Genomic DNA, 26,910 nt, shown 5'->3' with positions numbered 1-26,910 from the left:
GGACGGCGGGAGAACGCAAGTGGCGAATGCGGGGGCACAGATGCTTTTCCGATTGCCGTGGTCCGAACGCAGGGTCCTCACCGCCAGCTGACCTCTCTGCCATTGCAGAAGGCTGAGTTCTCTTCCTCTCAATGAGCAAGGGAGAAGAGAATCGGGCAACCTCAAAGCTGTCACATCCCCGATGTCAAGCTACACACACAGACAATGCTCGAATTCAAAGTGCGAATGCAAGGCGTGTCTTTTTTGGTTACAAATTTTTGAGAGTGCGCAAAGGGGCGAAATACAATTTCTTCTTGCTTCAAGCAGAGTTTGAATTGGAAGTGCTTCACGAAGGAAGAACGAGAAAGAGTGAAAACTAGAGAAAAGCAGGCGCGCTTCCGAAGAGGAATTCGACTCTGCTCTTGACCAGTTAGAAAGAGGTTTTGCAGCAGCAGTAGCAGCAGCGCGTCCTCGAAAGTCTGAGTTCTTCCTGCTGAAGTCTGAGCCAACAGCAGCGTGTCTCTGTCTCTGAATCGCAAAGAAGAAAAGAGCTTTTTTACACCACCATCTCGACCATACCCTCTGGTGTCCATAGCAACTTGTCATCGTTGCTTGCATCACCATCACCACCTCACCACCGCCACCTTCAACAGCTCAGAGACTCTAACTCGAGTGACCGTTGTAACCATGGCCGAAAAGTATGACTTGACACAGACCCTTCTGCCCTACCTCGACAGGCATCTGGGTCTGCCTCTCCTCTCGCATCTCGCTGGATCCGGCATCTTTTCCGAAACCGACATCGCCAAAGCCCAGTATGAACTCGCAAAGAACACGTCCATGGTCGACTATGCGCTCCAGCTTCACGAGCAGGCCTACCCTAACCAGCCTGCCCCCGCCGAGATCGAAAAGCAGCGAGAAAACGCCATCGCCCTGAACGACAAGCTTGGTTCCGAAGTCGACCACGTGCTCAATGTCATCCAGGACCCCAGCGTCGCCTCTGCCCTCAAGCAGGACAAGGCACAGAACTTGCAGTGGCTCGAGGAAAAGTACAACCTCACCAGCGAACAGATCAATGCACTCTACCGATACGGATACTTCCAGTTCAACTGCGGTAACTACGGCGATGCTTCCTCGTACCTCTACCACTTCCGCGTCCTCTCCACCGACCCCGTGCTCACCATGAGCTCGCACTGGGGTAAGCTTGCCAGCGATATCCTCGTCGGCGAGTGGGAGCAGGCGCTCAGCGAGCTCAAGCTGTTGCGAGAGCAGATCGACTCTTCCGCCGCTCATGCTACCGCTTCCTACGCCCAGCCATCCACCTCGAACGGCACCACACACAGCAACGACGACTTGACGCAGGAAGGTCTTTTGAAGAAGCGCGCATGGTTGCTCCACTGGGCTCTCTTCATCTTCTTCAACCACCCTGCTGGCCGGGAGCAGCTGGTCGAGATGTTCCTTTCGCCCGTCTACCTCAACACCATCCAGACCACCTGCTGGTGGTTGCTCCGATACGTTGTTGCCGCCATTCTGCTCTCGCGACGAACAACGCGCGTCTACATGGTGCAGCAGCCCGCCCCCGCTACGCTCATGGCCTCGGCATCCGGCGGCAACGTCAGCAAGCTCAGCCCACAGCAGGCCATCAAGGACATTGTCAACATCATCGATTCGGAATCGTACCGACTCGCCGGAACCGACCCCATTGTCGACTTCATGGCCAAGCTGTTTGTCGACTTTGACTTTGAGGCAGCGCAGGAGCAGCTCGCCCTCGCCGAGCAGGTGGCGTCCAAGGACTTTTTCCTCGGCGACTTTAAGGACGAGCTGGTCGAGGCGTGCCGTGTGGTCGTCTCGGAAGCCTACTGCCGTATTTACTCCAAGGTCGACATTGCCGACCTGGTCAAGCGACTCAACCTTTCCAAGGAGGACGGCGAGAAGTGGATTGTCAACCTGGTGCGCGACACTCGTGCCGATGCCAAGATCGACTTCAAGGAGGGCATGGTGTTCATGAACCCTACTCACCCTCCCATCTACCAGACCATTATCGAAAAGACGCGTGGCTTTACCTTCCGCACTTCGGCCATGGGCACCGCCATCGACCGCAAGGCGCACCCGCCTTCGCTCAACAACACACACAACCTCAACGGCAACGACAAGCGTGGCGGTGCTGGCGGCCGAGGCGGTCGTGGTGGCCAGCGCAACCAGGGTGGTCAGCGAGACCGCTCGCACGCTCACAGCAACAACAACAACAACGCCATTGAGTCGAAGCGTGAGGGCGAGTCGGCACCCGCTGCCGAGGCACAGCAGCAGCAGCCACCAGCGCAAGAAGTCGCTGCTAACTAAGCCTTACACAGTCCAACCGCACTCTGTCTTCCCATCTCCTCCGCTTCCCCCACCTTCACCCAAAAAGCAAGGCACCTGTGACAGCTGTAGAAGGACGAGCATTGTATTCACGGCTTTCTCTCAGGTTGTATGAGCGAGTGCTTCGTCCAACGCCGAGGATGCGAACTCGGCTCACGACTGGAGCTCCAACGTTCTTTGCCCTCCTCGCGCCCTTGATGTCTTCGACCAGCCCTTTTTTGTAGATTAAATGGTCCTAATATCATTGGCGACATTCCAATGTGCATCTCGGCGTGAGACATTGAGATCAGTGAGATTGTTCTAGGCGAAGGCCAATCGAGGCGGGCTTCTCTTATCCCCCGCACGATGAAATCGTATGAACGAGGAGGCTCTATCTGTTTCCGACGGAGGGCCGACTCAGTTGCCTCCCAGGATCCATTGGGGAATCGCTAAAAATAAAAGTGCCTGCATCTCTAGTCGAGGCAAAAACGCCGTTCACGCAAACAAAAAAATTTCCACGCTTCTCGCATAAAGACGCCGGAAGCCTCTCATCCGAGTTGGCAGGAATCACCGTGCAGCAAGCGATACGCACATCCAAAGGCGAAGGCTCGGCCATGCCCTTCGCACGAGCTCGCAGCTATTCATTGTCACATCTCCATGACCGGTCAGACCGGTCACACAAGGCAAGTGTGAGGAGAGATAGAAGGCGCACGGCCTGGTCTTATCAACCGGTGACTGGCTACTTCACGAGGAAAGCCGTCGGAAACGAGAAGACTGTACTAAACTGCAGACGCAGGGTCTCTTTTTCTGGAAGTCGCTGCTGACCCCAGCACAGTTGCCAGTCCTTCCCGTCGGTGTATATGGTTCTTATCATTGCACCACCATCCGCCCTGAGCACAGCTATCCCCACCTGGCGTACAGACCACTGAGCCAGGCGTTGGAAGTGCTCGACGACGTTCGACCCCTTTGCTTTATATTAGGCTCCGGTGGACCGACGAAGCCTCTTCACATTCTCTGCACCGCTTTGGCAAGATGACACGGCAGGCGGCCGACTTGCGAGATGAAACGACGCCATTGCTCTCACACAGTGACAGCGTTAGTGACCAGAGGCGGTGGTCACTGGCACGTCGTCGATCTTCGGCCTTTCTTTCCTTCCTCTCGGAGCCCGAGGACAAGGACGGCGACGAGTATGTCGACTGGAAGCGAAAGCGTTCCATCTTCCTCATCGTCGGCCTCAGCACGCTATACAACGTTGGAACGGGCATCTCGCATTCTTACATCATTGAGCTCGTCCAGACGCTCGCGTGCGCCGAATACTACTATTCTCCTTCCTCCGACGGAACCACGTTTCCTACGCTTCCCTCGACCGATGATCCATTCGTCTGGTGCTCGATCGCGCCCGTCGACAAGCGCACCAGCCAAATGGGCACATACATGGACACATTCAGCAGTCTGACCGCTTGCGTTGCAGCGCTTGTTCTTGCCAAAACCGTCTTGCCCCGCGTCAGTCGAAGGACGATCGGGATTGCTCTGCCGCTACTCGCCGCGCTCTTTTCCATGCTTATAGCTCTGATCCCAGCGCATTACTCATTCGATGCCGCCACACCCCCTAGCTCGAATCTCCATCCCACCACCGGTCTCCACCTTCTCCTTTTACTTTATGTTGTTGCCGGCCTGCTCGGTGTGCCTCAAGTCGCACCTTTGCTTCTGTCTCAGGTCATGGTCCTCGATGTGTGCAGGGACGACGAGAAGACTTCTGCTTTTGCCTTTGTCTATGCTGCCCTGACCTTGGGCATGGGATGCGCATCCATCTTTCTACGATTCGTGCTACCCGTGTTTGGCCTGGACTTTAGCGTACTGCGCCACACGGGTCCCTTTTCGCCTTTCTGGATGGTTGTCATCAGCCATGTGGTCACGTTGATTCTCGCCATCCTCTTTCTCCCGGAAACAAAGCCGAAGGCATCCGCACAGTCACGCCCTCGCACCAGCTCGGTCTCTAGCGACGACGATCTCTTGGCAGACACGCAAATTGCAGAGGCTCAACAGCAGTCGACTACACCATCGACCACCGAACGTCGATCCTCGACTAAAGCTGTTTGGGAGACTACCAAAGAAACGCTGTCTCTATTCAGCTACCTAGTTCCTTACAAGCCCTCTCCGGATGCTAAGAGGGACTTCAAGCTTCCGCTTATGCTGTGTGCTGTCATCACATGCGACACGATCACAACGGTCTGGGGCAATTTGATCGTCTTTTGTTCCACGCATCTTCGCTTCGGTCCCAAGGAAGTGGCCACGCTTCTGGGAATCGTCGGTGCTGGCAGGGGTCTGTTCAGCGCCGTAGCCTTGCCCTTCGTCGTCAAGGCTGTGCGACGCATAGTGGCAAGCAAGATGAGGCAAGAGCTGCGAGAGTCCTCTGTCGAGGAAGTCTCGACCGAGACGCGACACATCAAGCGCGAAGAGTCCGTCATTCGCACTGACAAACTAGTTGCATCCGGATCGCTGGTTTGCGACTCTTTGGGATTCCTGGCAATGAGCATTGCGGCGTCTCATTTGTCAGCCAACGGCATCTATGGTAGTAAGTAGCGCTACGCACAGGATCTCGCTGCGAGACTTGGGGATAGTAGCCATGCGGAAAACGAGTGAGTACTGATGAACGTTTCTTTTTCTTTCTACCTCTCCTACTTGTTCCGATTTCGCTTTCAACAGGTGCCACCTTCCTGCTCGTGGCATCGGGGGCCTTGCCTGCCATTCAAGCCCTCTGTGTGGACTTTTTCCTCGCGCAGAACCGTCCCACCGACGACCCCGTGGCTGCACGAGACGCCTTTGTTAGTTTCGTCAGCTTGCTGCTGTCCATCATGATGACAGTTGGGCCGCTGATCAACAATGCCATCTATCAATGGTCTATCGATCATTCAGTGTCGTTTCTGGTGTTCCTCTGGACCGCTACGCTGTCGTTGATCACGCTCATGTTTGTCACTTTGGCCGGCATCCTTTAGAGTCGAAACGTCGAGCAGGATCAAGAAGTCACGTCTGGTGCCCACCGCTCCACAAAGAATAGGGAACATCGTTGTGCTTAGACGGTTGTCATTCGAATACATTTGTAAAATACATGTTGATAGAATCGCCTGAACGGCATCGATGCCAAACAGAGAGGGATGTGTGTGCTGCTGTGCTCGAGCGAAAGCTGGGGTGGAACATACCGTGGCTCAGAGATCGGAGAGCTTCGACGGCGACTCCTGCGGATGGGCCGTGACGGCAGCGTTGCCGGCTGTAGCTGTAGCGCCGGACTCGTGATGAACAAACGTGGTGGTGCGTCCACGCTGTTTGGTCGAGTCCAGCATCCATGCACCTGGCTCGACGAGTGTAGGGAAGCCCTTCCACCTTCGTGTCCCGGCTGGGAGTGCCGCTTGCTGACCGGCATCCGTCTGTGCTTGCGAGTCTTGTTTGTACCACGGCGCGTGGGGGCCGTCGAGAGCGCCGAATTCTTGCCACAACCAAGCGGCTCCACCCAAGGCAGCCGCAATGCCCAGAAGCGCCGTGGAATTGATGTGGTGCTGCTCGGCGAGTGGCAGGAGGAGGACGACGATCGCCGCGACGAATCGAGGCGCGATCCTGATAGGCTTGGAGAAGAAGAGTTCACCGGGCTCGTCGTGCTCCTTCTCCAACATGACGAGCAGAGCGGTTGACACCATGCCGATCGCATACGTAGCAGCAAAGATCCATCGGATCCCCTGCGCCACCTCGTTCTCCTTGACCAACTCGGCCGTCGCATCACCGCACAGCGTGATCGCCGAGACCAACGGCAGGTGCAAGGCAAAGTACGGCACGGCATGCAGCACGCTCCTCCGGATGGGATGGGTGATCCTCCTGCTGCCTGCGCCCGTGCAGTAGATGCCGTGCAGCACGAAGGCGACCACGACGGTCAAGATGATCCTCGCGACGCCCGCATGCATCCCCTCACCCGCCGGCTGACCGGACAGGACGCTGTACAGAAACTCGCCGTGCACGAGCGTGACAAAGTCGGTGAACCGGTCGATCTCGTGCTCGATCGCCACGGCGGACGAGTAGCGCAGCTTGGCGAGACGCTTGAACACCGGGCTGTAGAAAAACATCCAGGACGAGTACTCGAGCACGAGCGCCACGGTGACCATGGCGATGCAGGCGCGCACCGAGACGAAGATGCTCCCGATCCACAGGGCGAGCACAAACAGCCAGACGGCGGCCTGGCTGCGGATCTGGATGCGGTACTGACAGATGTAGAACGAGTAGAACGTCAAGATTCCAAACACCATGCCGCCTGCCACCAGGTACGCACCGATCGCCGTTGCGCGCGCACCGCTCTCCTCCCTCGGCTCCTCGGCCTTGGGCGCATTGTTCCCGTACACCACCAGACACGCCATCACGCCCAGCACCAGCACGCGCTGCGGCAGATCGTCGGTGAAAAACGCATTGAAGATCTCGCGCATGTAGTTCCACACCATCCATGCTGCCGTATACGTCAAGATGTAGCGCACGATCGCATCGCCGTTGTGCTCGTGGATTGCCTCCTCAGCCAGTGTCGCGATGAGGCCGACAAAGACCAGGTCGAAGAACAGCTCGAGCCGGTGCGACGAGCGCTCTTCCTCGGAGCGCACCAGCACGTTGCCGCGGAAGTACTGCAGCGCTCGCGGGCGTCGGAAGAGGTACCGCCGCGACTCGTGCAGCTGCCGGTTCAGCGCATCCTGCCGCTCCATCGACCGCCAATGGCGCGCCTTTGCATCCCGCGGCAGTGCACCGCTCCTGGTGGACGTAGACGAGACAGTCGAGGGCGAGAGACTCGACGCATCTCCCCCCACGCCAGTGCTGTGGTGATCATCGTCATTGTCGTCGTTGGTGTCGTTGTTTTCGAGCTCGTCGTCAGAGTCCTCGGGGACAAAGCCACTGGCAATCACATCGCCGTACTTGAGATGATGCGCTCTGTGTGCGGGGGCCTGTGTCGCTGGCGGAGTCGTGGTGCCGGCAGAAGTGCTGCCGACAGACGCTACGGATCCCCTGTGCTCCGAAGTCATGGTCTGTTGAACCGTTCGCAGCGGATCGAGAGGTGGCTGGGGAGGAAAAGACGATGCGGGTTCGGGAAGTAGCCCTTCATATAAATACATGGGCACGCTCCAAACGCGGGACCGGAAGCATGCGCAATGCAGCTCGATGCTGAGCTCTGAACCTCGCTAAACACTCCCATCTTTCTCTTCTCTTTCACCGCTTCGGATACTTTGTAGCGTGTCTCGGCAACGCATCTGAACCCAGGCCCAGCCAAAGCCACAAATAATATCTAATGTCCTTGGCAGTCCTGTCAGAATCTGCCGGTTGCGTGCGTGCGCGAGGCGGACTTAGTATCGATTTTTCTCCGCTGACTCCGCCGACTCCGTTGCTGCGTTGTTGCGTTGCTTTTGATCTGAAAGCCAGTGCGCGCGAATTGTTGTCCACGCTGATCCACCATGTTCTATACTGGCAGGGAATGCGAGCCTCCCGCTTCTCAGACGTTCTGCTGGGTGTGCGTATTCTTCCATCCTAGATGCTTTGTAGCAGAGAGGGGCCGATAAGTATACTTTGACAGCCTGTCAAACTCGAAACAAAAGACAATGCAGCCAAAGACATTCGAGCTCCGACGCCGTGCACTGAACGCTGCCTCTCTCCCTCATCACATGCACTCCACTGCACAGACGACACGGTTCAACAATGACCCAAACACTGCCATCGACCAACATCTGATTGGAAGGCAACATGAACGAAAAAGCAGGACAGCGAGGCGTATACATGGGACACCAAAGCATCGTCGTCGTCGCTCAACGCATCACCTCCGAGATGGGAACACCAACGCCGCCCCCGCCTCCGATGCCGTGCGCCATGCTGTTGTTGGTAGCGTGGTCGAAATCGTTAAAGATGGGCAAGATGCTCTGCATGTACTGATCCAGCAAGTCATCAGTGCCCAGCCACGTGTTGGTCACCGAGTCCAACGCGGAAGAGGCGCTGTTCGATCCAATGTGCGACGTCGACATGGGTCCACCGCGATAGGCTGACGAGAGCGGAGATGGCGCACTGCTACCATTGCCGAGCATGCCAGCAACGTGACTGCTGCCTGCACCTGCACCTGAATGTGACCCGCCTCCGCCACCGGGCGTCGACGCATAAGGATACGCATAGCTAGCGCTGTTCGACGTCGAGGGTGACATGGCGTGCACACCATTGGCCGGCGCTCCGACGAAAGCAGGTCGGCCGCCCAAGCCTGGAGTTTGCAGGCCGCCTTGCGCCGCCGATTCGAAGGCGAGCGCCATATCGCTCATGGCTGCGGCCGACGTCGCCGCTGCGCCCGGTGTCGACGGACGCGTTGTCATTGCCCTTTGCGCATCATAGCCAGGCGCAGCGCCCGTTGCCGTAGCACTCCTTCTCATATCACCGTTCTCACCCGCTGCTCGCGGACTCGGCACACCAACACTACTCGACCCAGCCGACATGTGTGACGAATCTCGCAGGCGCTGACGCTTCCTGCGCGACTTTTCGGCGCGGTCTCTCTCGACCAGCTCGGCGCTGAGAGACAGGATGAAACGCCCATAGAAGCGTGCAAACGATCGAGAGTGGGCCGAGTCGCGCGGATCACCTGCCAGCATCAAGCCGAGCTGCACCACCAAGCCGCGCGTCTCGATGGGCCCATTCTTTAGCAAGTGGACTCCCGACCACCCCATCATGGCGGCCACGATGCGGCTGACCGTGTGCGAGTGTCTCTGCAGTTTGTCAAGCGCGAGTCGACAAGCTTCGGTGAGCAACGCCACGCACTCCTCACGCGCGGCTTTGACCGAGTCGCCACAGATGCGCAGGATGCGCATGTTGCTGGCCTCGCAGATGGCCTTTCTTCGCTCTGACTCGCGGATGGCGTGCGTGTTGATGAGCACCTGGATGTGAAGGCCGATGAGGCGCATGGTGGTCGAGGTGAGGCCATGCTGGTCCAGTGCAGGATGCTCGCACCATGCTTCGGACCAGGCAGCGAACAAGACGTTGGCAGAGACACGGATGCTCTCGATCGAGCCGACCTCGTAGTAGCTCTGGCTGAAAATGCGCGTGCGCATTACCTCCTCGATGCGACGCAGGTGCAGGAAGGCTACGATTTCGATGTCATTATCGAGCGAGATGGGCGACTTGAGCCAGTCATTGAGCGTGCCCCAGTCGACATCGAGTGTCGTGTTGGGTCTCTGGCCCGAGAATGAACTGAAGCTCCTCTCCATGATGGCAGCGAGCGCCCATGTCCTGGAGCGGTCTCGCGCATGTCGGCGCGCCATCTCGTCTTCCTGTGGCGTATCGTCTCGCCATGCCAGATCAAGCTCCTTGGCCATGCGTGCGGCTGTTCCGATGAGCAGCCAAGCACGATCTTCGGCCATGAGCGGGGTGAGATGCGCCCACATCGGCCACACGATGAGACCTTTCACGACCTCGACGCTCTTGACGTTGCGGCTGAGCACCTCGACGACGAGAGAATCTACGAGTTTGCGCAGCTGCTCAAACTGCTGGATAGAGCGCGGACTGCGATCGACCGAAGTGGCGATGGCGAGAATGACGGAAAAGAGAAAATTGGACGACTCCTTGATGGTCTCGACATTGTGGATGATGGGGTCGAGGATGCAGAATTGCTCATGGATGACATCCGTGAAGATCTTGAAGAGGCGGTGAACATCATCCATGGTGACGATACCCTGGTCGAGTGGATCGCACCGACGCGTGTCCCAGCTTGCCGAGGCGGAGGCACCGGAAAAGTACGAAGCGCGCTCGCAGGCGGCATGGCCCAGGCAGGATCGAGACCAACCACTGTTCTCGAGCATGGCGGCGATGTCGCGTGCAGATCTGGCCTGGGTATCGTCTTCTTCGTTGCTGGGATTGTCCACGTGAAAATGCGAAGAGCCGCGCTTCTTGCCATCGGCGTGGGGTGCGGGGCTGTGGGCTGCGTCGTCAGCTTGATCATGCTCGGCAGCGAGTTCGTCCTCCTCGCTGTCAGTCTCGGTGCAGCGCTTGCCGAGGGCCGCTTCCGAGAGGCAGAGGAGGGGGTTGGTGGATGAAGGCGGCATGCGCGATTCTCGGATCAAGAGGCCGTCGTGGTACTTGGACGTGCGTCGACTGCTGCCGTTACTTGTGATACTGGCGTGGCTGCTGTGAGGGCCGTTGGTAGAAATGGCGGTGGGGATCGATGAAGGTGGATGCGAGCCGGAGGAGGACGAGGTGACTGCGCTACCAGGCGACTGATGATTGTTGGTGCTGGCATCGGATCCGTGACGGTGTGCATGGTGAGAATCAAAAGCGGCGGGGTGAGGATAAGGGTTGGACATGTTCGAGGGACCTGGATAGTCCCAAGCAACACCACGTCGGTAAGGCATGTTGGCGGCTGAAGCATCTTGCGGAGTGGGAGAGGTCCGGTCGAGCTTGTCGCTAGAGCTGCGTATGTGGAGCTGCCTGTCGTGATGATGTCGTTGCACTGCCTCGGACTGTTCGCGCGCGCGTGTGGCCAGGCTGGGGAAGAGTCGGGTCCAAAAGAACACAAGTCAGTCGGAAAAGCTTGGGCTGGGTGCGGCATGGTTGACGGAAAGAAGCGGTGACGAACATACTTTTTGGTTCCGGGCTTTTTGCCTCGACGAGAGGCTGTCCAATTGCATTCGAGGCCCTTTGCTTCGCAGCGAGAGCAGTTTTGAGCGTCCTTGCGCTTGCCGTTGCACTTGATCTTTGCTTTACGGCACCTATTCGGGCAAGATCGGCGCGACGAAGACGGGAGGAAAGAGGAGGGGCAGAGGATGTGATGGCCAGCAGGATGTCGAGAGATGACGTCCACAGTATCGGAAAGGGGAGGAGGGAAAGGGGGATCAGTAAGTTGCGCCACGGTTGCAAGGGCAGGGATGAGGGGGATACAAGAGAAGACGGCGGCGTATGCATTGCCGCAGGCTGGGTGATGTCTCGCGACGGTGCATACGCTGCCGTGAGTGACAAGTTTCGCTATGCTGTCGATACTCACTCTAGACATGCTTGAGAGTTGCGTATTCTGGGTCGCTCTCCGACGAGACTGTCGTCCATGCTGGTATCCATCTTTGACGAGAGGGGAGGAGAGGAGGAGCCAGTTGGTGGGAGCGGATCAAGGAGATGGTGCGCCAGGCAAGATTAGCCTCTGGCTCGACTCGGCCTCAGTTTCCCCCCCTCTGCATCCGCACCGAACCACGGCTACGAAAACTTTGACTGACTGCCAGTTTTTGTTTTTGTTTTTGTTTTTGTTTTTGTTTTTGCATTTCTGGCCTTGGGAACTGGCAGACAGACGCCTGGGAATAGACCTGTGCTGCCGGTTAACTATTGAGCAGCGGCGTAGATTCAGTCGTAAGAAGCGCGTGTGGCGCAGAAGAAATTTCGGTCTGAAAATGAGCAAGCCAAGTTTGAGCAACTCGTTGGTTAGCCGGACACCTCCTTTTACGCACCACTCCTCTCATGTATCTAGATCAAGATTCGACACTCAACAGATCCAAAAAGTCTTTTGCCCCTCTGACGCACGACATCTTCCTTTTCGACTTCCTTGTCGATGAACGTGAGCTGGAAGAGGTGGCAAGGACGAGCAAACACGTTACAAGTTGGGCATGGGTGCAATGCTTCCCAAAGCAGGGGTTAATGTTCCTGTTTCAATAGGGTGACGAAAGCTTGCGCAAAGGGCAGGCAGCGTCATCAGACTGTCAGAGCTGAGTTGAGTGAGTGGTCGCCGTTTCTGAGGGGAATGAGCCAGGTTGGCGAGCGAGGGGCGTGCGTGTGTGTGTGCACATGGTCAGTTGCGATCTCGCTTGCGTTTCGGCTACGCATCGCTTTGGCTTCGATTTTTTGGGACACAAAGTCGGGCTTTTTTGTATTGCTAACAGTTTGTGTTGTGTTGGACGTTAGATTCCGAAATCATTATTGCTGCACGCGACTTGAAGTTCCTTTTTCTCTATCCAAATTTCCGCCAACTCGGAACCAGGTGTTCCACGTCTCTCTCGACTCGACATCTAGACCAGGCGAGGACGTTCCGCGGTCCTTTTGTCGATGGTATTTGCTTTGGTTCACGACATGCTGCTGGAATAGAACAGAGGATTGCGATCTGAAAAGAGAAACGGAGAGAGTGAGAGAAGGGGAGCGCTGCCCTTTGCGTTGGCAAGGCATTGTGTTGAGGCTGGACAGTGGAGCGAGATGCGGGGAAGAGAACGGGTCAAGAGGGAAGATGTGTGCTCTCTGTGTCTGTTCTGCAAGGGACGAGAGCATGGAGAGCGGTCTCAAGCGAACCTGCCCTTCGAGAGTCAGGCACAGCAGACGAATTGCGCATCGCATCGCGTCGCAGCGGGAGGCTTGACTCTGATTACGGCTTTGCGCTTGGGAGACAGGGAGAAAGAGAAAGTTGGCCGAAGACGGACCGAACGTCACAAGGCGGCCGGCCGGCCGTTCACTGGCCGCTTTGCTGCCAAAGCGTCGAGTGCAGTTTCTCAGCGTTTTCTGTTCGAGCCTCTCAGGCCTTATTTCCTAAACAGCGGTTCGGCACACTCCGAGGAGTTCTCGTCAGACAGGCTGGACTGTGCAACGCTGCAGCCGCCGTCAGCGCCGAAGTCCACGCGGACATGACCCGTCATTTCCCTTCGCCTCGCTTTTCTTCGGCTCGGGCCGTGCTCTGTCTGCTCTGTCTCCACACACTCTTCTGAGCAGCAGCAGCAGCACTAGGCGAACCGTCCCTCGTTCTTCCTCCCGACACCATCGCGCTCGTATCTTGCCTCTCTTTTGGTCCTCGTCGCGCAGCAGCGTGCTTTCATTCATCGACTCTTTCGTCACTCCTGCCCCTGCCATCAGCATCGTCGCTCTCTCTTGCATGACGTCTCGCCTATAAGTCATCCTGACCAGCAGGGTCTCACGCCTCTTGACTGATTGCGAGTATCTATCGCAAGACTCGCAACTCCAGTACACTCGGCGTGTCGGAACTCGCCGTCGATCCGCTCACACGCCACACGTACTAACACCTAGCAAACGAACGCAGTCACATCCAAGATGCACACATAGAGTTCGACGTAGCCTTCCGCATTCATCGCTTGCGCAGTCAAAGCGGCATCTTCGCAACGCCATCTGGATACATCCATTGGCTCCGAGCCTCTACCGGTCGAAATCCGACGACGAGTCTTTCACAATCACATTCGCGCAATGTCGTTCAGCTGGAAAGGCCTTCTGGGCGTCAACCAGACGTCGGCTTCGTCGTCCTTGGCCTCTCCCAACACTTCCGCGTCCACCTCTGCCTCCAATGCTAACGTCACAAGCCATGCCACGCCGAATTCAGTCACTTCCAACACGGCACCCTCGTCCACTGTGGCAGGCTCCTCCGCCTTGGGCACGTCTTCCTCACGGACACCGCTCAACGCCAACCCTTACTCGGCGATGCCATCCTCAGCTCCGACACCAACCCTTTTTGGCGGCATGATTCCCAGCACCACCTCGTATCACAGCACCAGCTTCATCCCATCATCATCCTCCACCACCCAGTCGTCCATTGCCTCCCGCAAGCCATCCGATATCCCTGTGAACGCCGTCGAGGGTGGAGGATATCTTCTTGGCATGGAGAACTTTGGCAATACCTGCTACGTCAACTCGGTGCTTCAGTCGCTCTACTTTTGTCGACCCTTTCGGGACTCAGTGCTCAGCTACAAGACCTCAGGCCGAGAGCGATCTCAGTCGGATGTTGGCAGCCAGAACGGCATCCATTCCATCAGCGATCTTGTCGCTCGCGCACCATCAGATACCGCACCCGAGGCCACCGACGGCATCCCCCCTCCAGACACCCTCTTCGCGTCGCTGCGTGACCTTTTCGAAGTGATTCAGCAGTCTGGACAACACAAAGCCCTGGCGTCGCCCACGCAGGCCACCGCTCCGGGCTCGCTGCCTATCACCAGCCCCTTGTCACCTTCCCCTCCCACCACGGGCTCTGCAGAGCAGACACTCGTCACCAGAAAGACCTCGATTCTAGGTCGCCCGTCCACTGCCGGCGCTACTTCTGGCAGAGGCGGTGCAGGCAATCACATTGTCTCTCCTGCCTCTGTCGGTGCCAGTGCCACGGCAGCGCAAGCCATTCCCATCACTCCCAACTCGGTCGCGGGCTCAGGACCACCCACCTTGTCCGTCTCGACCAGCTCCATCGGGACGCTGGCTTCTGGCTTTCCTTCTGTAGACTCAGCTGCTGTCAAGGCGTTCCTCGGCACCCTCAAGCGCGAAAACGTGCTGTTCGACAGTACCATGCACCAGGACGCGCACGAGATGCTCAACTTTGTGCTCAACAAGGTTGGAGAGGACCTCATCGACGCCGACAAAGCCAAGAGCCGCGTCAAGATGCAGAGCCGCAATCCTTACCTCAACATGAGAACCGATTCGGACAAGACCGTCGATGCCCAACGCAAACGCAACGTTATGGAGGTCGGGCCAAACGGCAAGACGTGCGTGCATCGCCTCTTTGAAGGTGTCCTGACCAACGAGACTCGTTGCCTTACGTGTGAGACCGTCACATCGCGCGACGAGTGCTTTCTGGATCTCTCGATTGATATCGACAAGAACTCATCCGTCACCTCTTGCTTGCGTCAGTTTTCGGCCTCCGAAATGCTGCGCTCGAGAAACAAATTCTTCTGCGATTCTTGCTCGGGTCTGCAGGAGGCTGAGAAGCGTATGAAGATCAAGAAGCTCCCCAACCTGCTTGCCTTGCACCTCAAGCGATTCAAGTACGAGGAGACGGTGCAGCGATACGTCAAGCTGGCTTACCGTGTCGTGTTCCCGCTCGAGCTTCGACTCTTCAACACCTCGGACGACGCCGAAGACCCGGACCGGCTGTACGAGCTCTGTGCGATTGTGGTGCATATCGGGGCAGGGCCGCATCACGGACACTACATTGCCGTAGTCAAAGTGGGCACTCGCTGGATTCAGTTTGACGACGACGTCGTCACCTACATTGACGAAGCCGAGCTCACCAAGTATTATGGCGATCGTCCCGGTCTTGGTAGCGCCTACGTGCTCTTCTATCAGGCGGTTGATCTGAACTTTGAAGGTCTTGGTCTTGAGGACCCTGCGATTCAAGCTTTGAGCCAGCAACGCAACGCCGCAGGTGCTGGTGTTGAGGGCAGAGGAAGAGCTGGGCTCAAGGTACCTGATGCGGGGGATCAACGCAGCAACATCTCACCCGACCGATCCGGTGCAGCTGCGACGACCGCAAATCGACCTCGTCTCGACTCGGTGACCGAAGGAAGCCCACTCGTTTCGGTCGGTGCAGGCCAGTCAGAAACAAGTCAAGGAAGCAATGGATGGTTTGGATCCTTCCGCAATCGCGAGAAGAGGGCTGGAAGTCAATCGAGAAGGAGGCCAAAAACAACATCATCCATGGAGCCTGTCCCTGGTGCTACACCTGGCTTGCCCAGCTGGCCGACTTCGACCACACATGGCGATCTCGCCAAACTTGCAGGAGCTGCCGAAGGTGAGGGGGTGACACCCGACAATGCCTCGGTATCGACTCACTCGACTTCTGCGAACGAAGGCACCTCTCGGGGCACGCCTGCTCTGACCTCGTCTTCCATCATGACGCCAGCTACCGAAAGCTCTGCTTCATCAGCGTCGACGCAGGCTGCTCCGTCGACGAAAGTAGGCAGCTCGCGCGCTGGAGCAGAGACGGTCGCGTCGCCGGTGCGCAATGGCACGCCAGCAGCCAACTTTGCGTCAGCGACGAGCTCAGATGCCAATGTGAGCCGAGCCACGACCGAGTCGCCAAGCGAGTCCAAGTATGGGCGCATGATGGCGAATCAGGCGGATGCTGCGGCCAATCGGGAAGCGAAGGAGCAGAACTTGATGCGTGGTGTCATGAATCGCCGAGCTCGCGCTGCTTCCGAGGGCTTTCCTTCCTCAGGCATGCTGGCAGAAGCACCGGCTGGTGCTAGTGGCCCGTTAGCCATGTTCGGAGGAGCGAGGCTCGTCGCGGAACCAGAGGAAGGTCATCGTGCTGTTGTGACTCCGCTTGCTGCTGGCACGAGCGCATCGGCAGCATCGACGATAGCGACTTCGGCCTCGCCTCTACGCGAAGCAGCGGGAGGATTCGCGCCTCTGGACAGACTGATGCCATCAAAGACGCAAAAAGCACAGGCCAAAACGGCACGCAGAGCATCATCGAGCTACACGCCCTTGTCGCCGATGGCAGAGAAGGGAGAAAAGAAGGAAGGCATGCTGTCCAACCTGTTTTCTTCATCGTCCTCCTCCGGCTCGACGGCTCAGTCGAAGCGCAACTCGATGCAGCACTTGGCCAACGGCACCAGCGGCGCCGCAACAAGTGCTGCCGAGGAAGGTGGACTTCCAACGCGCAAGGCGAGTCTGTCGAGTCGAACGTTGAGCAAAACCTTTGGGTTCGGCCGCAAGCAGAACTGATCCTCAGCAGCAGCCTTGTAACAGCTGCCGATTGCAATCAGATAGATACCTTTTTTTTGAAGCATCTTGACTCGGAGCTGCTGCCGTGCGGAGTCTGTGGTGAATGAATGCAGCGACTGGGTATCCTTCTTTGCGAAAGCAGGAAAAGCTCCGATTCACTGCGGACGGCAGAGCAACAAACGTACAGTGTGCAAGATGACAGATGGACGCAGCCAACTTTGCTGATCACACAGCTGCACAAGTCACGGAGCAGGGAGAACTGGAATTGGAGCCCCGCCTCGGCCTTGCAGATCTCGATGCCGGGGAACTTGCACGTCAACATGCACCGAGGAAATGTCCAAGCTTCATAGCGTGAACTTCTTACTCGCCATAGAAACGAACTTTTGGTGTTTTTGTTCTGACCTGAGCCTGTCCGTTGGCCATGGCGATCAAAGGACCACCTTGTGTTGAAGCTTCTGTTGCAGCTGAAGGCAGTCAGTCAAATGGACATCGTCATTGCCCCTTCGTACGAGAATGGCGAAGAAGGAATCGGTACAGCTACAGGTCAAAGTTGGCCTCTCAATCGCGTTTCGCATATACAGTACGCGCCTTGTTATAAGTGTAGAAGGGCCTTTTTCTTTTCCTTATTGAAAAAGGTACCGCCCTACCGCCTAATCGACTATGGCCGGTTGCCGAGGCTTCGATCGCTGCATCGCCGACAGCAACAAGAGGTGCAGAGATGACCTCGCACACAGCCAACGAACTTCTGGCAGACGCAGTGCAACCCCACGTGTGTGTCAAATTAGCATCGAGTTCTGCAGCATGCAGCTTGCGGCCTGCAACATTCTAAACGCCGACCCTAGGACGAGAAACTCTTGTATCTCCTCGTCGTGTCGATCTTCCGGCTTGTTGCAGACCGACTTTCTCTCCTTCTAGTCCTGCTTGGCGACGCTTTTGCCGTGTGAGACAGCACACGAACAGGGACGGAAGGTGAACCCAACCGTGGCGCCATAGGGCGCGCTATGTCTCAGTGTCAACAACCACACCCCCCTTTTCCCCACACAAAGGCGCGCGAAATCTAATCTCAATCACAAAACAACTCAGCAGCTGTCACAATGTTTTCGTAGCATCAAGAGCGAGGCCCAAAAACAATGCACCGGTTTTCAAGCTGCTTTGTTGTTGCGATGTCTTTCCGGACCATCACAGTCTAACGAGCAAAGGCCGGCTCAGGTTACAGGTCGTCGTGCCTTATGAAAGTTCCGACAATCTTGGCATCTCCGAGCTCCTTGCCTCCGCTTTCCTCGATCCTCAGATTCATGGCTTCTGTCTCGACCTCATGTGTCGGCACCCTCAGGCGAGCGGCTATCGATATCATCTGCGCATCGCTGCTGCTTCCTCGCCTGCTGAGTTCTCTGCCTAGCGTGGCTTGCCCCACAGCATCGCGGTGCCTCGCATCCTTCACATATCGGGTCTCGGCAACGTATATAGCTACTCGAGGTCAACGCAGCTGATGACTGCCTTCTCCCTCCCTCCATCTTCCGCCGCCGCCCCAGCACACCAGGCAGCACCAACATCCTGGTCCCTTTCGCCGTGACCACAATGCGTCCGTCACCAATCTTTCAGCCTTCTCTCAATTCGTCGTGCACCGTGCCGCAAAGCAAGGCATATCATGATGGCATCACCTTTGCAGCTCACTACCCGGCCGATGGTTACGCTGCTTCGTTGGCCAACGGCGAAGCACGTCTTGAACTCTGGACCGACCTTCCCGTCTCGCAATGCAGTCCTGCCAGTACTTCCAGGGCGACTGCTTGGAAGGCGGTACCCCTTCTGCCCCTCACAGCCTCAATCGACCGTAACAACGGATACGTCTTTGCGGTCACTGTCAAATGCTTCAACCAAGCTGCAGAGGCAGTCTTCAGCTTTACGTATCGTATCGTGCATCCCGACGGCAAGATTGACTGGATCAGTTCGCCCTCCAACGATGGTCAGATCTTCATGCCTTCCAGGCAAGGTCCCTGTTACACTCTTCGACAACTGGTGCAGCCGCACTCGACCACAGAACTCAACCTGGGCCAAGGCGAAGCCTCGCCTGCTGAAGTCAACGATTCCTTCACGCTTGCTTGCCTGACGACCAGCCGACGTCACACCTCCGGAAGCATTGGCTTCAGCATCATGTCGAGCCGCGTCCAGTCTGGCCTGGTTATAGAAAGGACTAAATCGACCTGGTGCACTTCGCGGCGATTTCAATCGCTCACTGAAGTATCACCAGACTTCGGCTCCAACCTCATCGTTCTCGAGCTGTCACAATCTTGCAGCAACGAGGTGCTCGTCGTTCTTCCGGTCTTTGACGATGGCCAGCCTCCGGCGCGTCTCGTTCGAGGCCCGTGCGGTGATGATGTTGTCAACTTTGAGATAACCGGAGGCGGTGCATCGCACGCCAAAGTATCGCTCGCCCTCGGCACTGCTGCCAAGCTGAAAGAGGTCATCACAGCATGTCGCATTCATGCTGCAAGATCACTCCGCACGAGCATCCACGAACCTCTGGGGCTCTCTTGGTCAGCGAGAAAAACGCTTGATGTCGACTCGCCTTTGTCCGACGTCGTCGTACCTTCCGTACCCTGTGCGTACGACGAGTCCGATTGCGTCGACGTCTCATTCTGTTCCGACTCTACAGCTGTCGACAGTGCTGACCAGAGTCCCAGTTCCGCCAACTCGCTGATGATTCCAAGCTCAGGCGATGAAACGCCTCCAACACTTCTAGAACGAGATGACGCCTCGACTGTCAGCGGCGATGACACAGTCCAGGCTGAAGCTTTGCCATCACCGCCACAGTCTAAGGCCGGGCTTGGGTTTTGCACCTGGGAAGCGATGCAGAACCAGGAGCGACGTCCGTACCTCTCCGAGGTGGTCGCTGCACTCGAGGCCGCGGAAAGTCGTCTGGGTCAAGGCTCCATCGTGGCTCTGCTCATCAACGATGGCTGGCAAGACGTCGTATGTGGCGCTGACGATCGTGGCCGACTCAACAGCTTCGATATGGACCCAGCAATCCTCGACATTGAAGACGCCGCCAGTCTGGATAAAGCAAATGTTGCAAACCGCCCGTCAGTCCTGGCTCGCTACACTGCATACATTCAAAAGCGGTTCCCTGCCATCCGTTCTGTTGGCTGCTGGATGACTTTGGCCGGATATTGGGATGGGATTCATCCCGATGGACCGATTGCTGCTGGCCTCAGTGCGCCTCTTCGTCACGTTAGATTGGAAGATCCTTTCCGCCAAGCGAGCCGGAACTGGTTCGTGCAAGCTACTGAGCTCGACATGCATCTATTCTGGGATAGGGCATTCCATTCCTTGCGCGAAAGCGGCGTAGACTTTGTCAAAATCGACGCTCAAGCCGAGTGGGAGTGGATCCAAGAGGATGCCAGCTCTGGACAGCCTTTCAACGCGGCTGCATTGGGAAAGGCAGCCTTCGAAGCCATGGAAGGCGCAGCAATGCGCTACTTTGGCACAGGAGGCGGTGTGATCCACTCAATGGCGTTCACCTCGAACCTCACCAACACGCTCAGAACACTTTCCAGCCAAGGCATGACGGTTCGATGCACCGACGACTTTTTCCCACAAATTCCCGAGGCGCATCGTCACCACTTGGCTCATAATGTCTACAATTCACTGCTACTCCCGCATCACCGTTGCGACGCGGACATGCTTTCCCACTGTCTGGGTAGCAGCAGTGTCGCTGGTCAAGACTACACGGGCTTTCATGCTTCGTTCCGAGCTTTCACAGACGCACGTCTCTGGGTCTCGGACAAAGCTAACGCTCCTGTGCACGACTCGCTTCGAGCGCTTGTTGCTCCTCCGACACTGTCCAATGCAGGCGCCAGCGTGTGTGTTCAGGCAAGTGGAAGCCTGATGACAGGCAGTGCTTTTGACGACTTCGTCAGCGATGGTGTCGGACCCGCTTTGAAGATGACAGTGCAACACGAAAGCACCGCGAGCGCCACTGTTGGTCTCTGGAACCTGCGTGGTAGCGCAGAGACCTTCGATGTGCTGCAACCCAAACAGATGCTCAGCAGGCAAGATGAAGTTGAACAGGTGGCCAGCTCGCTACATACCTATTATGCTGTTCGAAGCTTCCGGTCAGGCCAGATCTGGCTTCTGGCCAGCGGGGCCGATCAGGAAGGGAGGGAGAGCGGTTCACTCGGTGCAACTCTCCCAGCGGGATCTTGGGAGGTTCTGACAGTCTCTCCACTGCGGAAGACGATGGTGCAAGGAGTGAGTGTGGCTCTGCTCGGCGCAACAGAGTATTTCATGACGCCGGGTGCTGTTCAAGCAGTCACCATCGCCACCGCGTACCCTCACAAAGAAAGCAGGCGACGTTCCGACTTTTCTCACTTTCGACGGCCTTCGCATCAACGACACCGATCGAATTGTTCCAGCAGCAACATCAGCATCAGCAGCAGAAGCAGGTCTCCGACCACTATGGCGATCCAAGCAAAGCAGACCGAGTCTGCACTGACGACGGTTGCTGTCGAGTCATTGATGCAGAGGTCGGACGCTGGAGCGCGCGCCGTGCTGCTGTCGCTTGCCCTTGTCAATGGATTCTTCGCGATCCTGCAGACAATGATCACCGGCGCCATGCGGGTGCCTGGCAAAGGCAATGGAAGCGTGGCAAAAGCCAAGACACCTGGCGCCGACATTGCCGACACAATGATCGGGATGCTGGACAAGCTGCAGACGTTGTTCGTGTTTGGACTGCTCGTGCTCGCGTCTTGGACCTGCACGCTCCCCAGGGCCTCGGCACCAAGCGGACCAAAACCATCCTGGCGACGCTTCCTCAACGCCAAACAGACTCTTTGGGGAGACGCGAGCGATGCGGCGTATTTCGACGACGCGACGCTGCGCAAGGTGCGCTTACGTCCAGCCGATGCAGTGAGCACCCTGAAACGCTGCCTCACCGCACGCACCATGCTCCCGCTCCGTTCGTGTCCGATCTCGCTCGCCGACCCTCAACCCTCGAGCCCGTCCACCCCGCAATCGCCCCGACCCGACGTGGTCGTTACCGCGCTCGTCGACATCGCGGCCAAGATCAGCTTCCTCGTCCTCTGCCCGACGCGGGACGCCATCAAAACATGCAAGATCGACCGCACCCGGTACGACACTGCCGCGACACCCTGGATCCGCGTCGAGCCTGTGCAGCTCGAAGCGGGGTCTGCGCAGGATGTGGGCAAGACCGCGTTCTGCGTGGAGATCAACCTGCAGGCGTACAAGGCGAGCCAGGACGAGTCAGTGGTGCAGACCTTGTCGGCGCCGGTCAGCGTGTCGCTTCGCATCAGCGGCGGCGCAGAGTAGGGCGGCCCGTTGAGCAATGCGAGCGTATAAGTTACTTTTTTTCCCATCTCAATGGAACTGTTTTGCAGGAGGTGAAAGCTCGGATGAAGACGGCTGTTCTGTCTGATGCACTGAGATGCGGACTGAGACGGCTGGCAGCAGGAGCGATCCGGCGGCTCTGCATGCAGACGGATGTTAGGGGCAGACGATAGGTGACAATGAATCCTTGGGTGGGGCGTTCTATTTTACAAACACGTCAGATAACGCAGGTGCGGGTTGGAGCGGCTCTTGCATCCGAGACTTGCGCCCTCTCCATCCCATCTATCCCATCCTCTCCTTGTCCTGCTCGCACCTTATACCTCGATTCCAGTTTCGAAGAAGAGAGGAGAGAGGGGGGGTGGGGGGACAAATGCGTCTAGTAAGGGTATCTAAAGGTCGCACGCTGCTTGTCGGTCAAATCCGTCAGGTCTTCTTGGTCTTCGATGGGCTTGCCATCTTCGTCGATGCTGCTCAAGGTGCCGTTCTTCTTGTTCCACAGGTAGTGCGTACCGCCGATGGCCATGAGGCAGACGGAGGCAAAGCCGAACATGGCGATCAGGGTGATCTTGGCGGGGACGTAGTTGGGCGCATCCTTGGCCCGGTACGTCTGAGGGCCGATGAGGTTGCCGGTCGAGTAGCCGACCTGGAGCACCGTGTTGAAGACGATCCTCTTGGTCGTGCCCGAGACACTACCACTGAGCCAAGAGTACAGGTACGGGGAAGCTACCGGGTAGGCGTAAACGATGACAAACCCAGTGTAGCGGGCGGCCTTGGCGTGAGGAGGGATGGCGATCATCATGACGCCGCCGACAATAGCGAGCAGGTACATGAGGACGCCTGGGATGACCCTCGTGTGCGTCTTGTACGACAACCAAGCGCCAAAGTAGACGGCCACGACCTCCATGGCACCGGGAGCCATGCCCAGGAGCGCGGTAGTCTTGTTGTCGTAGTGGAATGCCGAGATGATCGCACTGGAGAAGTTCGAGACACCACCGTTGGCGATGTTGGCGCTGCAGACGGCCAGGAAGAACATGTACAGCCTAGGGTCCCGAACGGCCTCCCAGAGCTGTTCCCACTTCCAGGTGGTGTCGTGGATACCGGACTTGTTTTGCTTGATGCGGAAGACAGCGACCTGACGCTCGCGTTCGTCGAGGTAGCGGATGGTGGCAGGCGAATCGGGCATGAAGCACAGCACCACGACGCCGAACAGTAGCGCGATACCGCCGAGGATGAGGTACATCTGCTGCCACACCTTGAGGTGCGAGGGTTTCTGGACCTGCAAGGCGTACGAGATGCCTCCTCCCAGAATCTGCGCCCAGCCGTTGTTGGCGAACCAGATCGAGGTGCGCGTCACCTGTTCCTGTTTCGTGTAGAATCGGCCTGTGAGCAGGATGAAAGCCGGGGTCAAGGCGGCCTCGAACCAACCGAGCAGGAAACGAACGGCAACCAGCTGGCCGTAGTTCTTGCAGGCGGCGTGCGCACCGAGCGAGACAGCCCAGAGCACAATGCAGGCAGCAACGTAGCGCGACAGCCTAGTCTTTTGCAGGAAGAAGCCGTGGATGGGCGTAGCGACGAGGTAGCCGACGTAGAAGAAGGAGCCGAGCCACGAGTACTCCTGGCCCTTCAAGTGGGTGTCCTTCTTGAGGCCGAGCAGCGAGGCGTAGTTGAGCGACGTCTTGTCCAGGAACTGCATGAGCACGGCCACGCACATGATGGGCATGAGGATGCAGTCGATCTTGCGCAGCACTCGCTTGAGCTCCTGGGGTGTGAAGTCGGATGCCGAGGCCGAGGCGGCGAGCTGTGCCGCTTTGGCGTTTTCGCCATGGTATGCAGTGGAGGTGACGTGGTATGGGGAGATGGCATCTTCGGCGTCGTCGAATTTGGACGAGGCAGAGGGGGTCTTGACTGGCGTCACTTGCGAGCCGTGGACTCGGTCCGTCATCTTTAGCAATGTTCTATGAGGTGGGAAGGATGATGGCGGTGAACCAGGCCGATGTCGAGACAAGTGGCTATTAAGTAGTTGTATCAGCTGTTTCCTCGCTTAGCATGGTCGAGTCTGCAACACGAGCCTCGATCACAGAGAGACGGACTCCACGTTAGGAAGGTTCAGACCTCCCCACGACGAGATAACGCAGGTCGGCAGACAGGCATCATTCAGCGTGTCCTCATGTGGCCCCCACAGCAGAATCCACTCTCTCTTGGCGCACGCGACAGGGTGCATCTGCTTATCTTTGCACGAAGGTCGGAACACTCAAAGTTTCTCGTTCCTTCTCATCCCGAACCTCGGTCAACTCGGACGTCGAGCTGTCGATCAGCAAGCCAGCCTGAGGGGGGTAACAATCTCGGCATTATGGTAGGTGAAGGTAGGTGGGTTAGCTGGCTGGCCGGCTGGCCGGCTGCCCTGTCGGATTTAGGACGGGTTGATTTTATTATCTTGAAACTGCGAAACTCGAAGCGAAGGTTGTGTCTCCTCTGGCGTGATTGCCAATGGCTGGGTCGCCACCCGTCTCCAGCCTGCAAAGTTGTTCTCGACGCAGCAGACCATGAAGGCTCCTCCCTCCGTTTGTCCACGTCGCCTGCACAGGTCACGTTGATAAACTGTGCGTGTTGAACGTCAAGCTTGATCGCGTCTGGTAAGAGAGCAGCACACAGATCAAAGGCGTTTTGTGGTACAAGTCGGTGGTATGAAAAGTTTCCGTCCGCCGTCGGTCAATTTTTACAACTCGTGCCGAGCCTTTTCTGGCGCAACAGCGGATTGCAAAACTTCGGCAAAGCACATGTGCATCTATCTCTTATCTTCGGAACAAAGACATTTGTACTCGGTGCCATGTGTTTCAGAACCAATCAGAATCGTCCCATCCTCCATCCGCGCGGCAAGTCGGGCGAGTTTCTTCTATCCCATTGGCTGCTCCCTCTGTACTTCGCCTCTATCTTACCTGCTTGATCGTGGCGCTGTGAGGTTGCGATTACGGTCCGGGTCTGGAGAATTTGACCGATTCTCACCCGTCTCCAAGCCGTGGTAGATTCGAGAGAGATTCGAGAGATTCGAGAGAGAGAGAGAGAGAGCGCGTATATCTGTCGCAACTCGCAGGATGGTGAACTGTGCCTGCATACGCCGAAAGCCAGGCAAAAGTCTGGTGGGGACTCGTAGTCACTCTGACCTGCATCCGCGCGTCTGGCTGTTCAGTGGTGGCGCGATACCAGGCACGCGAGGGCACATAGGTCCGTCTCTGTCCGGGGCAAGGCATCAGGTGGCTTCGAATGCTGCTCCTGTCCATAGCTGCGGGCGGGCCCCTGCTTCGATGTCGCGGAAGAGCCCAGCCCAACCCAGCGTCGGACACGCAAAGAACCAGGAGGTAGCCGGTCGAGTCGGAGCCCAAGACGAAGGTCGAACGAGGTTCACAGGGCTCGCAACAATGGTGGTTCCAGACCGTGACCCTGGTTGTTTCTGTTGCATTCCCTCGCGAGCATTTCATGCACAGATCGGTCTCGCCGACAATTTGTGAGCCTTATCAAGAACTGATAGCGATCATCAAGACAGAACCGCGAGAACGAATCAGACGTCCGTGCTGCTCGAAAGCTCGCTCAAGAGCTGATCGCGGATATCGGGGTGGCAGATCGACGATTCCCCCCTGGTTCTGACCGATCCATGGCTGCCATGAAGAAGAGACGCTCGGAGACGCTCGTCAACGATTTCGGCCCGGCCGATGTCGGGTTTGTGAGCCTGCCTCAGGTCGATTGGCCAGACCACCTAAGCTCGGTGCAAAAACAGCAAAGACACAATGGCAAAGTCGGTCTAGGCGAGAAGGGTATATGTCATTCCGTGATGCGCAAGGTGACTCTGCAGTGTCACCTCCACTGCCGGAGGATGGGAAAAGGATGCCAGAGAAACGAGGATAGCGGTACAAATACAAGTTCTAAGGTCGGTGTCAAGCGTGTGCTTCGTGCAGCACAGGTTGCACGAGGGAAGAGCAAGCAGGTGCTACAGGCTACGCGACGCTTAGTCCATAGACGGCTTGCTGAGCCCATCGTCGTCGGCAGCTTCCATGTTTGCCAAGTTGAATGCTGCGTTTCGTCGGTACTGTTCGAGCATGAAGAACGAGGGCTTAGGTTGGTGAGTATCATACTGCTATCACAATGCAGCAAGCTGGAGAAGAGCTCGGGTGATAAACTTACAGCCTCGGACAGGTCGGATACGATGGTGATCGCCTGGTTGTGGTTATTGATTTCAACGACGGATTGGTCGAGTTCTAGTAGTGCTTCGTTGAGTCGGTGTACGCTCTTTGTGATTCGTTCGAGTAGCAGGGACTGCCTCTCCTCCTGTCATAGTCCAAGTGCGTGGTAACAGAGCAACTTAGTCAGCTGACTTTGTTCGCGGGAGACTTGAATCAGGAACAATGAGACACTTACATGTGGGTTCTCCATCGTGTATGGCAAGCAGATTGATGCACTCGAGATGATGGTGGTGATGGTCGAATGATGCAAGAGACTCGTAGTGTCGCTTTTCGTATGTTCAAAGAGAGCTGAGAGTGTTGCTCTTTTCGAAAACACGCGCGCGCGTCTCGTTTTTGGCTGAGCTGCTCCCACTCGTGTTCAGAGCATCTCGATTTGATTCGTGCGACAGCACACCTGAAAATAAAACGAGAAAAGAAGTCTAACAAACGTTGAATAATCTCTTCCTCCCGGCTCAAGAGGCCGCGCACGAGTTCGACGTGGAGCACTGAGCAGCGCTTCGGACGGCAGAAGATCTTCTCGTCCTTGAATGCCAATCGCGAGTGGTCCGAACACAGAACCCCAACGCCACTC

The 26,910-nt window shown here is 57.1% G+C and overlaps 8 protein-coding genes across 8 annotated transcripts; 4 read left to right on the top strand and 4 right to left on the bottom strand.

The window, feature by feature from the left end:
* Positions 1–666: 666 nt before the first annotated feature.
* EX895_000607 (uncharacterized protein) lies at positions 667–2,316 on the top strand (the record flags this gene model as incomplete). Its single annotated transcript, XM_029881208.1, has 1 exon — positions 667–2,316. The coding sequence occupies one exon, from the start codon at positions 667–669 to the stop codon at positions 2,314–2,316; it is 1,650 nt and encodes a 549-aa protein (XP_029742594.1).
* Positions 2,317–3,345: 1,029 nt separating this feature from the next.
* Positions 3,346–5,309, top strand: EX895_000606 (uncharacterized protein; the record flags this gene model as incomplete). Its single annotated transcript, XM_029881207.1, has 2 exons — positions 3,346–4,888; positions 5,020–5,309. The coding sequence occupies 2 exons, from the start codon at positions 3,346–3,348 to the stop codon at positions 5,307–5,309; spliced, it is 1,833 nt and encodes a 610-aa protein (XP_029742593.1).
* A 210-nt stretch (positions 5,310–5,519) lies between these two features.
* EX895_000605 (uncharacterized protein) lies at positions 5,520–7,361 on the bottom strand (the record flags this gene model as incomplete). Its single annotated transcript, XM_029881206.1, has 1 exon — positions 5,520–7,361. One exon carries the CDS (start codon positions 7,359–7,361, stop codon positions 5,520–5,522), a length of 1,842 nt encoding a protein of 613 aa, XP_029742592.1.
* Positions 7,362–8,135: 774 nt separating this feature from the next.
* Positions 8,136–11,409, bottom strand: EX895_000604 (uncharacterized protein; the record flags this gene model as incomplete). The annotated part of the gene is made up of 3 exons (XM_029881205.1): positions 8,136–10,842; positions 10,938–11,066; positions 11,339–11,409. The coding sequence occupies 3 exons, from the start codon at positions 11,407–11,409 to the stop codon at positions 8,136–8,138; spliced, it is 2,907 nt and encodes a 968-aa protein (XP_029742591.1).
* A 2,109-nt stretch (positions 11,410–13,518) lies between these two features.
* On the top strand, positions 13,519–16,761 carry EX895_000603 (uncharacterized protein; the record flags this gene model as incomplete). Its single annotated transcript, XM_029881204.1, has 1 exon — positions 13,519–16,761. One exon carries the CDS (start codon positions 13,519–13,521, stop codon positions 16,759–16,761), a length of 3,243 nt encoding a protein of 1,080 aa, XP_029742590.1.
* Positions 16,762–18,339: 1,578 nt separating this feature from the next.
* On the top strand, positions 18,340–22,086 carry EX895_000602 (uncharacterized protein; the record flags this gene model as incomplete). Its single annotated transcript, XM_029881203.1, has 1 exon — positions 18,340–22,086. The coding sequence occupies one exon, from the start codon at positions 18,340–18,342 to the stop codon at positions 22,084–22,086; it is 3,747 nt and encodes a 1,248-aa protein (XP_029742589.1).
* Positions 22,087–22,480: 394 nt separating this feature from the next.
* On the bottom strand, positions 22,481–24,046 carry EX895_000601 (uncharacterized protein; the record flags this gene model as incomplete). The annotated part of the gene is made up of 1 exon (XM_029881202.1): positions 22,481–24,046. The coding sequence occupies one exon, from the start codon at positions 24,044–24,046 to the stop codon at positions 22,481–22,483; it is 1,566 nt and encodes a 521-aa protein (XP_029742588.1).
* Positions 24,047–26,104: 2,058 nt separating this feature from the next.
* On the bottom strand, positions 26,105–26,529 carry EX895_000600 (uncharacterized protein; the record flags this gene model as incomplete). Its single annotated transcript, XM_029881201.1, has 3 exons — positions 26,105–26,185; positions 26,281–26,424; positions 26,515–26,529. The coding sequence occupies 3 exons, from the start codon at positions 26,527–26,529 to the stop codon at positions 26,105–26,107; spliced, it is 240 nt and encodes a 79-aa protein (XP_029742587.1).
* Positions 26,530–26,910: the final 381 nt, after the last annotated feature.

The sequence above is a fragment of the Sporisorium graminicola genome, chromosome SGRAM_1 (genome assembly GCF_005498985.1).
Source record: "Sporisorium graminicola strain CBS 10092 chromosome SGRAM_1, whole genome shotgun sequence".
Taxonomy (NCBI): domain Eukaryota; kingdom Fungi; phylum Basidiomycota; class Ustilaginomycetes; order Ustilaginales; family Ustilaginaceae; genus Sporisorium; species Sporisorium graminicola.
Note: the sequence above shows the minus strand (reverse complement) of the source record. Positions and strands in the feature narration are given on the sequence as shown.